General features: G+C 37.8%; 1 protein-coding gene across 5 annotated transcripts in view; it reads left to right on the forward strand.

Annotated features, from left to right (window-relative positions):
* Positions 1-13315, forward strand: part of VPS8 (VPS8, CORVET complex subunit) — a 259945-nt gene that overhangs the window by 118977 nt on the left and 127653 nt on the right. For all 5 annotated transcript variants that reach the window (XM_021069974.1, XM_021069973.1, XM_021069976.1 and 2 more), the window contains 4 exons: positions 847-889; positions 2257-2329; positions 2624-2743; positions 9523-9594. In XM_021069974.1, coding sequence (XP_020925633.1) covers positions 847-889; positions 2257-2329; positions 2624-2743; positions 9523-9594 — 308 coding nt within the window. The remainder of the gene's footprint in view (positions 1-846; positions 890-2256; positions 2330-2623; positions 2744-9522; positions 9595-13315) is intronic.

Consider the following 13315-nt stretch of genomic DNA (forward strand, 5'->3'; position numbering starts at 1 on the left):
GTCTTTTGCAGAGAAAATGTTTTTAATGCTAATGAAGCCCAGCTTATCAATTACTTCCTTCAGGGATAATACCTTTCTTTCATGGATGGTGTTGTATCTAAAAATTCATCACCGTAACTACAGGTTATGCCTGTTATCTTCTAGATATTTTATAGTTTTGACCTTCCTTCCTTCCTTCTTCCCTTTCTTTCTTTCTTTTTCTTTTCAGGGCCACATCTGCTAGGGGTCACTGAGGCACAACAGGAACTCCTGTTTCCATTTTCTTTTAATCAAGAAATAGTTTATTTTTTAATGATTTTTATTTTTTCCATTATACTTGGTTTACAGTGAAGAAATAGGTTTTGTACTACCAGGTTACAGAATCTTAACATTTTAGAAATAACTTAGGCTATGGAGGGTTCTTAAGTATGTTTAGTCTGAATTTCTTAAACATTTATGAACAGTGGATGGCCTTCTCAGCCCTAGACTACCGTAGGTGGTAAGAGTCCCTATTACAAAGAAGATGATGTTATACCTATGCCTTAACATTAATTAGTTAATTCCTCAGTTCATTGCCTGCTCATCACCTTCCCTTGGTCCAAGCTGTTGCTTAAGCCAACAATACATAGATCTCTATATTCAGATTCACACCTTCTAACATGTACCCTTGAATAACTCATTGATTTTGTGTCTGTGAAAATAATCTAATGAACATTCAAAAAAAAAAAGTCTTATTTTACTCTTCTGTTATTTGGGAACATACTTACCTCACGTTATATGCCAAGTTTTATTTTTTGTTTCCACATAAAGTTTATATTTCTGAGAAGATTTTGAGAGAGAATTGCTAAAGATATTTTTCTGTTTTAGATGAGCAAGTTGTTATGGGCAACAAGCTTCTTGTATATATTAGGTAAGAGATTTTTAATTTATTTATCCGTGGGTATGCTTCTTTTATAAAAATTCTCCTATATTCTTAGAGGTACTGTCATCTCTTATTGATATAGTGCTTTTTCATTTTTCAGTGTTCTTTCATGTCTATACATGAAAGTGCTTCTGAACCATGGGTGATTTTGTCCCCCATCCCCTCTCCCTATGGCCAGACTTTTGCAATGTCTAAAGACATTTTTGCTTGTCACAACTGAAGTGGGGGAGAGATGCTACTGGCATCTAGTGGGTAGAGGCCAGGGGTGCTGCTCAGCATCCTGCCATGCACAGTGTAGTCTCCACAACAAAGAATTCTCTCTCCCCAAATAGCAGTAGGGCAGAGATTGAGAAACACTATTTTACTTTTATTACCACCAAGTGTGGGATATGTGTTTGTCCATATTTTGTATGTAAGGACAAGAGATTAGTTTGCATCATAAAAAAGTTAGTGACAGAAGTAAGCTGAAATGTTTATCTCCTTGCCCCTGGAACAGAGTTCTTCTGATGGACTATGCAGGCTCATAGATAAATGGCTGGCTGGCAGGCAAGAAGGTGGCAGAACCTACTGGCGCATCATTTTAGCTTCTCTATGCATCAAAGTTAACTTCGAGGCCTATCTCACATTTGTTATGTTGATTCTTTAGTGTAGAAGAACATATGTAACATTTACCTAGTACTTTATCATCTGTACCCTAAACTTTAGAATATGCTAGTGTTCAACTGTCTCTAACATTTAAAGTTGATGACTAGTTCAAAGAGGTTTAAAATTCACCCCCTCCTCCAAAAATGAGGACATATTCAGAAGACATTTTATAATTCAGCCCACAAGGCAAGTCATTTGCTCTTGGAGGTAAAACTGTACAATTAATTTCTCATGAGATTCTAATTCTCCCTGAAAGCATGCCTGAATACAGATATTTATTTGCCTAGCTCATTCCCTGTCTTTATTCAACATTCTTAGAATTCCTGGATTAAAAATCTCTGAGAACATGAGGCTTTTTACCTGTTAGTATAATGATGCTCTTAGGCTATTTCCAGATGCTGGGTATGAGCCTTGTGGCTAATCTGCTCCCATTCCTTCTTGCTGGTTTAGTGCAGCCTGGGTTTTTCCTAGGAAAAAAATAAGAAGAAATGGAAGTCATTACTCAGACACAGGATGTGTTATTTCACCACCATCCCTGTCACTCCTGTTTTCTGAACTGGCTATCATCTTGATCTGGTCTTGAACCTGACCTAACTAACAAAAACTGAGCCTGCTTAAAAATCACACTAGTATTTTGGGTTTCAACAATGTGTTCCTGGGAAGTTAGCCCAATATAAGTCACCACATCTGTTCTCTTTCTTCTCTTCTAGCTGTTGCCTAGCAGGTCGTGCCTATCCCCTTGGTGACATCCCTGAAGATCTTGTTCCCTTGGTTAAAAACCAGGTTGGTGCTATTTTCATAGCATTTTTATTCTCTTGTTAAAATGGAGTAAAGACAAATTGTAATTGAGGGTTACACATGGGTTAGGAGCTATCAACTGTGACAAGAGAGAGCCTACACACCATTGCTGAAGCCAGTAATTATAGCTGAGAGAGGTTAGAGAAGTTATAACATAGTGGCAGTTTAAACTAAATTCAACCTGCTTTTATTTTATCCAGATGGGAATCATTGCTTCAGTAAGATACTTTGTAAGGTGAGAAAATAATCTTTTTTTTTTTTTTTTTTTCCATCTTGCAGGTTTTTGAATTTCTAATTCGCCTGCATTCAACAGAAGCTTCCTCTGAGGAAGAAATCTATCCCTATGTTCGAACTTTGCTACATTTTGACACAAGAGAATTTCTAAATGTATTGGCACTGGTAAGAGATAGTATGATTCCAAAGTATTTTAAAGGAGTCAGGGCGATCTTTTTTTTCTTTAATAGAAAAAAAGACAAATAATAGTCCTTATGCAGGGACAATTGTCCCTAGCCATAGGTCAGTGTTTCAAATGTTTTCTAATTCTTTTTTTTTTTTTTTTTTTTTTTTTTTTTGTCTTTTTGCTATTTCTTTGGGCTGCTCCTGCGGCATATGGAGGTTCCCAGGCTAGGGGTCTAATCGGAGCCTTAGCTGCCAGCCTACGCCAGAGCCACAGCAACACGGGATCCAAGCCGCGTCTGCAACCTACACCACAGCTCACGGCAACACCGGATCGTTAACCCACTGAGCAAGAGCAGGGACCGAACCCGCAACCTCATGGTTCCTAGTCGGATTCGTTAACCACTGCACCACGATGGGAACTCCTCAAATGTTTTCTAATTCTTTATCTCCCTATCTTGCCTACTTCCTTCTCCTCTCTTTCCTCCTTTCCTGCCTCCTTCTCTATATCTGTCTGTCTCTGTTCCCCCCCCCTTTTTTTTCTTTTTGGCCTTGCCTGTGGCAGGTATATGTTCCCAGGCCAGGTATCTAACCCAAGCCATGGCAGTGACAATGCACTCATCCACTAGGGAACTCTGTCTCTTTTGACACATCCTCATTAAAAAGGTAAAGCAGGATTAGATGTGATACATCTTTGGTTTTAAAAAAATTTCGTTGAAATATAGCTGATTTACAATGTGTTAATTTTTTCTGTATAGCAAAGCAGTTCATATATATCATATGAATATATGATATATATTCATATTCTTTTTCATTATGGTTTTATCTCAGGATATTGAATATAGTTTCCTGTGCTATATACATTAGGACCTTGTCATTTATCCATTCTATATATAATAGTTTGCACCCGTTAATCCCAAACTTTCAATCCATCCCTCCCCCTCCCCTTGGCAAAGATGTGGTACATCTTTGATTTCATAAATTATGTTAGTTTGCATATTAAATATGGAAGATAGCTTTGAAGTACATGTGGTGGTGATGATAGTAGAAGTGACTATAATTGAAAGGGGCATGGAAGCTTCCGGCTAAAAAAAAAATCCTTATACATGTTTTATTAAAGATTGATTTTGGTGAGCCAGATTCTCTGTGAAAATGCCCCCAGGGTAATAATTATATAAAACATGACATATCTTCCCAATTAAATAGTATTGTAGTTATTTTTTAAAAAACTTTTTAGTGTGTTCCCGCTGTGGCACAGTGGGTTAAGAATTCAACTGCAGTGGCTAGGACTGCTGTAGAGGCATGGATTCGATCCCTGGCTTGGTGCAGTGAGTTGAAGGATTTGCCATTGCCGTAGGTGCAGCATAGGTTGTAGCTGTGGCTCTGGATTCAGTACCTGGCACAGGAACTTCCATATACCATGGGTGCAGCATTTTTATACTATGGGTGGCACTTGTAAATTTTAGTATTTAGTGAGGCAGTGGACTCACAAATACATAAAACATACAAATACTGTATATGTACAATATTTGGAGAAAAAAGACAGGAAGGAAATGCATCCAAGTATTAATAGTGATTAACTCTGTAAAATGGGATAAATTTATTTATTGAGTATATAGTACTTTTTTCTTTTTCTTCTCTTTTTTTGGGGGGGAGGCGGCCTATGCCCACAGCATATGGAAGTTCCCAGCCAGGGACTGAACTCATGCCACAGCAGTGACCTGAGCCGCTGCAGTGACAACACCGGTTCCTTAACCCGCTACACCACAAGGGAATTCCTGAAAGATATTTTAGAAGGCAAATAACCCTAAAATTTAGGGCTTTTTGTACAGCTGAATATGAAAGATAAGACAAATAGGGAAGCATCACAGATTCCCAGATTTCTGACTTGGTGAACTGTATGTATAGTGGTTTATTTGTCCATATAAATCAGTGGAGAAATACGTTCTTAAGAGATGAATGGGGGTGAGGGGCAGAGTAGTGGTGAGATGAGGGTGAGGTAGATAATTACTTCTCTTTTGAACTTAATACATTTGAGAACCTAAAAGACAAGCAGAAACTTCCTTTTATGTGTGCATCAAGTGTTGGCTGCATCCCCAAGTACTAGAGCAGGAGAAATTGATGAGACCTAGAACCCTAAATCCTGGATTCACTGCCTGTTATGTCTGCCATAATTGATTTGTCACACCACCTTCCTAATTAATATAACTTTTTTTTTCTTTTTCCGGCTACACAGCATATGAAAGTTTCCAGGCTAGGGGTCGAATTAGAGCTGCTGCTGAGGCCTACACCACAGCTATGGCGACACTAGATCCGAGTTGTGTCTGTGACCTACGCCGCAGCTGGATCCTTAACCCACTGAGTGAGGTCTGGTATTTAACCCGCATCCTCACAGAGACAATATTGGATCCTCAGCTCTCTGAGCCACAATGAGAACTCCTAGATGACAAACTTGAAATCATATTTTCCCACTTTTTAAAATGTAGGAATTTTTTTTAAGTGAGGTTTTAAAATTTAACTTTCTGAGATACCATTTATACAAAATATAATTCACCTATTTCAAGAGAAGAGTTTGACAAATGTCTGCAGTCTTGTAACCACTACCACAGTCTAGATATAAAACATTGCCGTCATCCAGAAAAGATTACTTTTGCAGTTTTGTAGTGAGTCCCAACCCCAGACCTGGCAACTTCTGGTCTGCTTTGTGACAGTATAGGTTTGTCTTTTCTAGAAATGTCTTAAATAGAATCGTACACTTTGAAGCTGTTCACCCTCCCCCCGCTTCTTTCACTTAAAATAATGCTTTTGAGCTTTATCTATGCTGTTGCTTATATCGTGAGGTTGTTCCTCTTCATGGCTATTTAATTTTCCATTTATGGGTTTATGGATCATGCATTTAGTGTGATATCTAAAAAATCTTCATCTAACACAAGGTCACAAAGATTTTCTCTTGTATTTCTTTTAGAAGTTTTATGGTTTTATGTTTTACATTTAAATCTATGATCTACTTTGAAGAAATTTTTGCATGTGGTGCGAGGTTTAGATACAAGTTCTTTTTTTCTTTTTTTTTTTTTTGTGTATATATCTAACTCTACAGCACCATTTAGCAAAAAGACTGTCCTTTTTCTTCTGAATTGTCGTTGTACTTTGTCAAAGATATGTCATCTCTGTGTACGTGGAGTTGCTTCTGAACTCTATTCTATGCTACTGATCTATTTATCTGTCTTGATGCCTATATCGCGCTGCCTTAATTACTGTAGCTTTATAATGAGTACAGAAATCACATTGTGTTAGTTCTCCCATGTTCTTGTTCTTTTTCAAAATTACCTTTTATTTTACAGGGGTTTTTTTTGCACTTCAGTATGAATTTTGAATTACCTTGTTATTTTCTATAAAAGCCTGTCTGGATTTTGATTAGGATTGTGTTCAATGTTTAGTCAATTTAAAAGAATTGACATGTTTGCAATACTGAGTTTTCTGACCCGTGAAAAGATACACTGTTCCATTTATTTATATTTTCTTTAATTTTCTCAGCAATATTTTGTAGTTTTTAGTGTAAGTTTTCTGAGTGATAAGGATTCAAGGTAATGTTTTTTTCTATTGTACATTTTAAAATTTTGATAAATTAAAAACTGCCTACCTCTCACCTAGTTTTGTACACTGCTATAAAGAAAACACAAAGCTGAAAATATTCTCTTTCTGGTCCTTTACAGATAATGTTTGTTGACCCCTGGATTAAGATTTAGGCAACTATCATTATCTTACAGAAAACCTATAATACTTTTTGAGGGACTACAGAAGTTTTTATGACCAAGTTCATAGGTGACCTTAGACTTGAATTTTAGGTCTACCATTGCACTTCACAAACTGTGCCATTCTCCATAAGGACATCTTTGCATATTATTCCTCTAAAAAGCGTTGCAAATTAGAAGCATCTTTATGAAATGAGAATGTTTTAACCTAGAGGTGCCATTTTGGTGGCAGCTGTTAACTACAGTCAAAATATATCATTATTGGAGTTCCCATCGTGGCTCAGTGGTTAATGAATCTGATTTGGAACCATGAGGTTGTGGGTTCGATCCCTGGCCTTGCTCAGTGGGTTAAGGATCCGGCGTTGCCGTGAGTTCTAGTGTAGGTCTCAGACGCGGCTTGGATTCTACGTTGCTGTGGCTCTGGCGTAGGCTGGAGGCTACAGCTCCGATTAGGCCCCTAGCATGGGAACCTCCATGTGCGTATATCACAACATTCATAATGCAGTATATCACCACTTAATTATGTTCACAGAGGTAAACTTGCAATATCTCCTTCAAAGCAGTGAATACATGCTGCCAAAAGGAAAGTGGTTAAAGAAGTCTTTTTACCTCCTGTCAGTGCTGGAGTTGTTCAATACATATGTTAATTCTCCATGGTTTGGGGTTTAGTTGAACAGCACTTATACTAGCAGGTAGTACCTTCTCTCTGTGACTGTAGAGTGACACCTCGCTTTGGTAGACTGGGGGGGGAGGGTACATGTTTGTGTGAGCGTGTGCGTGTTTGTTCTTTGTATAAACCTTAGCTAGAACTGCGAGATTTTCTAGACCATCTTTCTGTCTTTAGGCAGGGTTGTATTTAACCCACATAAACATCAAAATATATTGTTTGAGCTTTCAGATTTTCAACGCCCCCCTAGAGAACTCGTTTTGGCTTTTCTTAGACAACTAGCAGCAAAGCATTCTTGTTGAAAAAAATTTTTTTAAGATCTCATTTTCCTCTGTAATTAGACAAATAAGTAAGTCATTTGTTTAAAGTACCTACTGTGTGTCCAATAAGAATAGGAAAGGAAGGACATGCTAGGAAGAGGACAGCATAAGCAGAGATGCTTTGGGGAAGTTAGGGAAGCCTGGGGCCTATTTAAAGAAGAGTAGGTTTGAATGTAACTATGATGTATTCTTGAAAGTTTGTGGTATTGAAATTCTTTTTTTTTTTTTATATATCTATAGGGATAATGGGTTCTCTATATACTTGCTTCAGAAATTGCTGTGTGGATCTAAACATTTTTAAGAGCCACATGTACTACATGAAAACCACAGAAAAGATCTTCAAGTCTCTCATCATTCTTATTATTCAGTAAATATTTTCAGAGTTCTCTGGTGGCCTAGTGGGGTTAAGAATCCAGCTGTGACTGCCGTGGCTCAGTCTCTGGCCTGGGAATTTCCACATGCCATCAGCATAGCCCCCCCCCCCGCCAAGGTTTTTTTTCATTTCAGTTTATTGATAGCAAATACAATTTCAGTTTCTTCATATATGCATCCTATAATTTCTAGGTATTTTCGGTATCCAGTACTGTCATTTACTTGGTACATGTTCTGTTCAAAAAATATTCAACTCCTCTTGAGCAGGGACATAAAATCAAAAGTGCTGTACTTGGTAGTGTTTTGAAAATAGAATACCTATTAATTTTGATGTATCCTTGAGGATTTTAGCATTGTGACAGTCTTATTATAACAATTTTTAAAAATATCTGTTGTTGAGGAGTTCCCATCTTGGCACAGCAGAGACAAATCCAGCTAGGAACCATGAGGTTGTAGGTTCGATCCCTGGCCTGGCTCAGTGGATTAAGGATCTGGCGTTGCCGTGAGCTGTGGTATAGTTTGCGGAAAGTCTCGGATCCCGCATTGCTGTGGCTGTGGCAGAGGCCGGCCGCTATAGCTCCAATTCAACCCCTAGCCTGAGAACCTCCATATGATGCGGGTGCAGCCCTAAAAAGCAAAAGCAAAAAAAAAAAAAAGAAAAAAAAGAAAAAATTATTTATTTATTGTTGAAACACCATTTTTTCCTAGTTGTCATGGAAATCATGAAAATTATTTTTCATGACAGTTCATAAGCTGTATTTCACTTGCTATTTCCAAACATCATGCACAGAATGAAGGCTGAAGGCTGAGTATGTAACATGTCTTTCATCCTTCTCAAACCCTTGTTCACAAATTGCCTCTTACCATTAGTCTTCTTTCTTTTTTGTTGCCTATAAACTTTGCCATCTTTTCTTGAGTCAGTTTTTGGTTGTATAATAATCACTATGTTTTTATACTTTTTTAAAATTCAGAATACCATGCAATATTAAATGTTACAGCCTTTTATTTAGCTCACTAAAGATAACATTATTAAAGGCATATTAGGTAAAACCTGATAGGAGTGGTTATCTTATTTGGGAATTTACCTGACTGTTATCAAAAATTTTTTTTTTTTTTGTCTTTTTGCTATTTCTTTGGGCCACTCCCGCGGCATATGGAGGTTCCCAGGCTAGGGATCGAATCGGAGCTATAGCCACTGGCCTACGCCAGAGCCACAGCCACGCGGGATCCCAGCCGCGTCTGCAACCTACACCACAGCTCATGGCAACGCTGGATCCTTAACCCACTGAGCAAGGGCAGGGATCGAACCCGAAACCTCATGGTTCCTAGTCGGATTCGTTAACCACTGCGCCACGATGGGAACTCCAGAATTTAATATCTTGTTTCCTTCTAAAATTTTCAAATAATATTTATTTATTTATTTATTTTTGGTCATTTTATCTTTTTTTTTTTTAGAGTCGCACCTGCAGCATATGGAGATTCCCAGGCTAGGAGTCTAATCGGAGCTGTAGCTGCTGACCTATACCAGAGCCACGGCAATGCCAGATTCTTAACCCACCGAGCAAGGCCAGGGATTGAACCCGCAACCTCATGGTTCCTAGTTGGATTCGTTTCTGCTGTGCCACAATGGGAACTCCAGTACTTATTTAAAAAAATTTTTGTCTCTTTTAGACTTTTGAAGATTTTAAAAATGATAAGCAAGCTGTAGAATATCAACAACGTATTGTGGATATTTTGTTGAAAGTAAGTATTCAAAGAAAACACTTCTTTGTATTGATTTTCATATTAAGAAAACTGAATTAGAACAAGTTCTGAAAGTCTTGTTTAATAAAGCAATATGTTGCAATCATTTAAAAATTTTGTCATGTCTTTGTCTTCAAAAGCTGAATGAAGTACTAGTCATTCGTTCAGAAAATGTAATGTGTCTCAGCTTTAGACTGGATACTAGGGTGCAGAGTACTTCTCTTGAGAGGTACATATTGTGATAATTGCTGTGTTAGTATGATTACATTCAGTAATAGCGACTAACTTCAGAATGCTTTGAGAAAATAGTTGATATGAAGTATTTCCTCCTGTCTTATGCCAACATCACTGCGTTGCTAAGGTAGTGCCATGGTCCTGAGATGATGGGTGACAGACACTTAAGAATGATTTGAGGCACGCAAAGATGATCATCCCAATCTAAACCTAACTAGATTCAATTGAAAGCTATTTTGAGATTCATGCTGTTGCTAATGAATAAATGCAGAGCCAGATTCTTTTCCTTTCCATCTGCACAGCTTCAGCCAGGCCAGTTTCTTCTTATAGTTGAAAGCTTAGAGTTTTTTTTTTTTTCTTGTTCATTTGGCTATAAAATGGAGATTTCTTCCTCTTAGTGACTTTTAGATTATTTTGGACAAGACTCCAAAATTAAAATATTCTCTAGTTGTGTATATAACAGTACATTGATACATTTATAATAGTTCTTTATAATTTTCAGAGCTCATTTGTATACATTATCTTATTCGAGCTATATATTGACCTTGTTAGATAAATAGTGATGAATATGAGAATAGGATTGCTAAGGTTACAAGTATGGAGAATTTTCACCTAGGTTTCCAAAATACCTTCCTAAATGGTCTTATTCTTGTTCTTCTTTAACTTGTTATTTTACTTCTCCTCTACCTAATATTCTTCTATGGCTCCCCATTGGCTCAGTTACAGTTATGGTCTACTGTGAGAGAAAATTCAAAATAATAATAGCTTAATTGCTTACATAGATATTTTCTTACTTGAAATGAGTTTCCTCTGGGTAGAGACTCTGAGGATTTTTTTTTTTTTTTTTTTTGGTCATTGTTTAAACATGCCTGGAAACATGTCCAACACAATGCCTGCAACCTGGTGGATGTTCAAGAAATGTTTGCAAGTGGATTGAATTTGAATTTAAAACTGTCCTGCATTGGAAGAACAATCCAAATGAAAATAAATAAAACAAAATAAAGCTCCTCTTATTTATTGTGGGGGTTTTTTGTAAAGTATAGTTGATTTAAAATGTTGTGCCAATTTCTGCTGTATAGCAAAGTGACCCAGTCGTATATATGTGTGTGTGTACATATACATATACACACATTCTTTTTCTCATGCTATCTTCCATGATGTTCTATTACAAGAGACTGGATATAGTTCCCTGTGCTACACAGTGGGACCTCATTGCTTATCCATTCTAAATGTAATAGTTCGTGTTTTTTTAAATTGAAGTATAGCTGATTTATAATATTGTGTTAGTCTCAGGTGTACAGCAAAGTGATTCAGTTATGTACATAAATTTCTTCAGATTATTTTCCACTGTAGGTTATTGTAATTTTCTGTGCTATGAAGTAAATTCTTGTTGCTTATCTGTTTATGTATAGTAATTTGTTACTGTTAATCCCATACCCCCATACTTGATCCCCTGCCCCCCTTTCCCCTTTGGTAACCACAAGGTTGTTTTCCATGTCTGTGAATCTCTTTCTGTTTTGTATATAGATTCATTTGTATTATTTTTTAGATTCCACATACCTATGATAACACTTAATATTTGTCTTTCTCTTTCTGAATTACTTTACTAAGTATAGGTCCATTCTTGTTGCTGCAAATGGCATTATTTCATTCTTTTTATGGCCAAGTAGTATTCTATTGTATGTATGTGTATGTATATGTATATATATATATGTATATATATGTAGTATTCCATTGTATGTATATGTGTATATATATATATGCCTCATCATCTTCTTCTTTTTTTTTTTTTTTTTTTGCTGCTTTTTCAGGCTACACTTAGGGCATGTGGAAGTTCCCACCAGGCTAGGGGCCGAATGGGAGCTCCAGTTGCCAGCCTATGCCACATCTACAGCCACACCATATCTGAGCTGTATCTGCAACCTACACCACAGCTCATGGCAATGCCAGATCCTTAACCCACTGAGCAAGGCCAGGGATTGAACCAACATCCTCATGGATACTAGTCAGGTTTATTATGCTGAGCCACAATGGGAATGCCTTCATTCATCTGTCAGTGGACATGTAGGTTGCTTCCATGTCTTACTAGTGTAAATAAGGCTACTATGAACATTGAGGTGTATGTGTCTTTTCGAATTAGAGTTTTTGTCTTTTCTGGGTAAATATCCAAGAGTGGGATTACAGGATCATATGGTAGCTCTATTGTTCTTTTTTTGTCTTTTTTTTTTGCTTGTTTGTTTCATTTTATGGCTGCACCTGTGGCATGTGGAAGTCCCTGGGCCAGGGATTGAATCCAAGCCACAGCTGCTACCTCCGCCACAACTGTGGCAATGCCAGATCCTTTAAGCAACTGTGCCGGCCACGGGATTGAACCTATACCTCTGAAGTGACCTGAACTGCTGCAGTCAGATTCTTTACCCACTGCACCACAGTGGGAACTCTTATTTTTTTTAAAAAAATTTTTACTATTGTTGATTTACAATGTTCCATCAATTTCTGCTATACAGAAAATGACCCAGTTATATATATATTCTGTTTTTCACATTATTATTTTTTATTTATTTATTTATTTATTTATTTATTTTTTGTCTTTTTGTTGTTGTTGCTATTTCTTGGGCCGCTCCCGCGGCATATGGAGGTTCCCAGGCTAGGGGTTGAATCGGAGCTGTAGCCACCGGCCTACGCCAGAGCCACAGCAACGCAGGATCCAAGCCGCGTCTGCAACCTACACCTCAGTTCACGGCAGTGCCGGATCGTTAACCCACTGAGCAAGGGCAGGGACCGAACCCGCAACCTCATGGTTCCTAGTCGGATTCGTTAACCACTGCGCCACGACGGGAACTCCACATTATTTTTCATTATGTTGCATCACAAGTGACCAGATATGAGAACTTGATTTTTAGTTTTTTTGAGGAAACTCCATACTGTTTCCCATTGTGGCTGCACCTTGTATATTGTTTTGATCGTATTTACCTAGGATCAATGACAAATGAACTTTTGAGATTATTTTCTCATTTCTGGTGATAGAGTTGTACTCATTTGTTAAAGTATTTTTCCGATGGAGCATAGGCAATGACCAGAGAACAGGCGAGCAAGCATCAAACCTCAGGCATTATCATGGGTGCTGAATGAATGCAGACATGGAGGAAAGCTGTTAATTTGTGACTTTATACAAGATTACCCAGAAAAATGGGTCTCATAAGTATGGTCTCTGCAGTAAGTCACAGAGAGGAAATAGAAGCCAAAATTTCTAGGATGATAGCCAGTTAGACACTTACTGAGGTGGCAAGGGAATGGGCTGTGAGTTAGAACTGTTTCCCTAAAAGGTGTTTCTAGGAGTTCCTGATGTGGCTTAGGGGTAAGGAACCCAACTAGTACCCATGAGGATGTGGGTTCAATCCCTGGCCTCGCTCAGTGTGTTAAGGATCTGGCGTTGTCGTGAGCTGTGGTGTAGGTCCCAGATGCAGCTCAGATCTGACGTATTGTG

This window comes from Sus scrofa, chromosome 13 (assembly GCF_000003025.6).
Source record: "Sus scrofa isolate TJ Tabasco breed Duroc chromosome 13, Sscrofa11.1, whole genome shotgun sequence".
Classification (NCBI taxonomy): Eukaryota; Metazoa; Chordata; class Mammalia; order Artiodactyla; family Suidae; genus Sus; species Sus scrofa.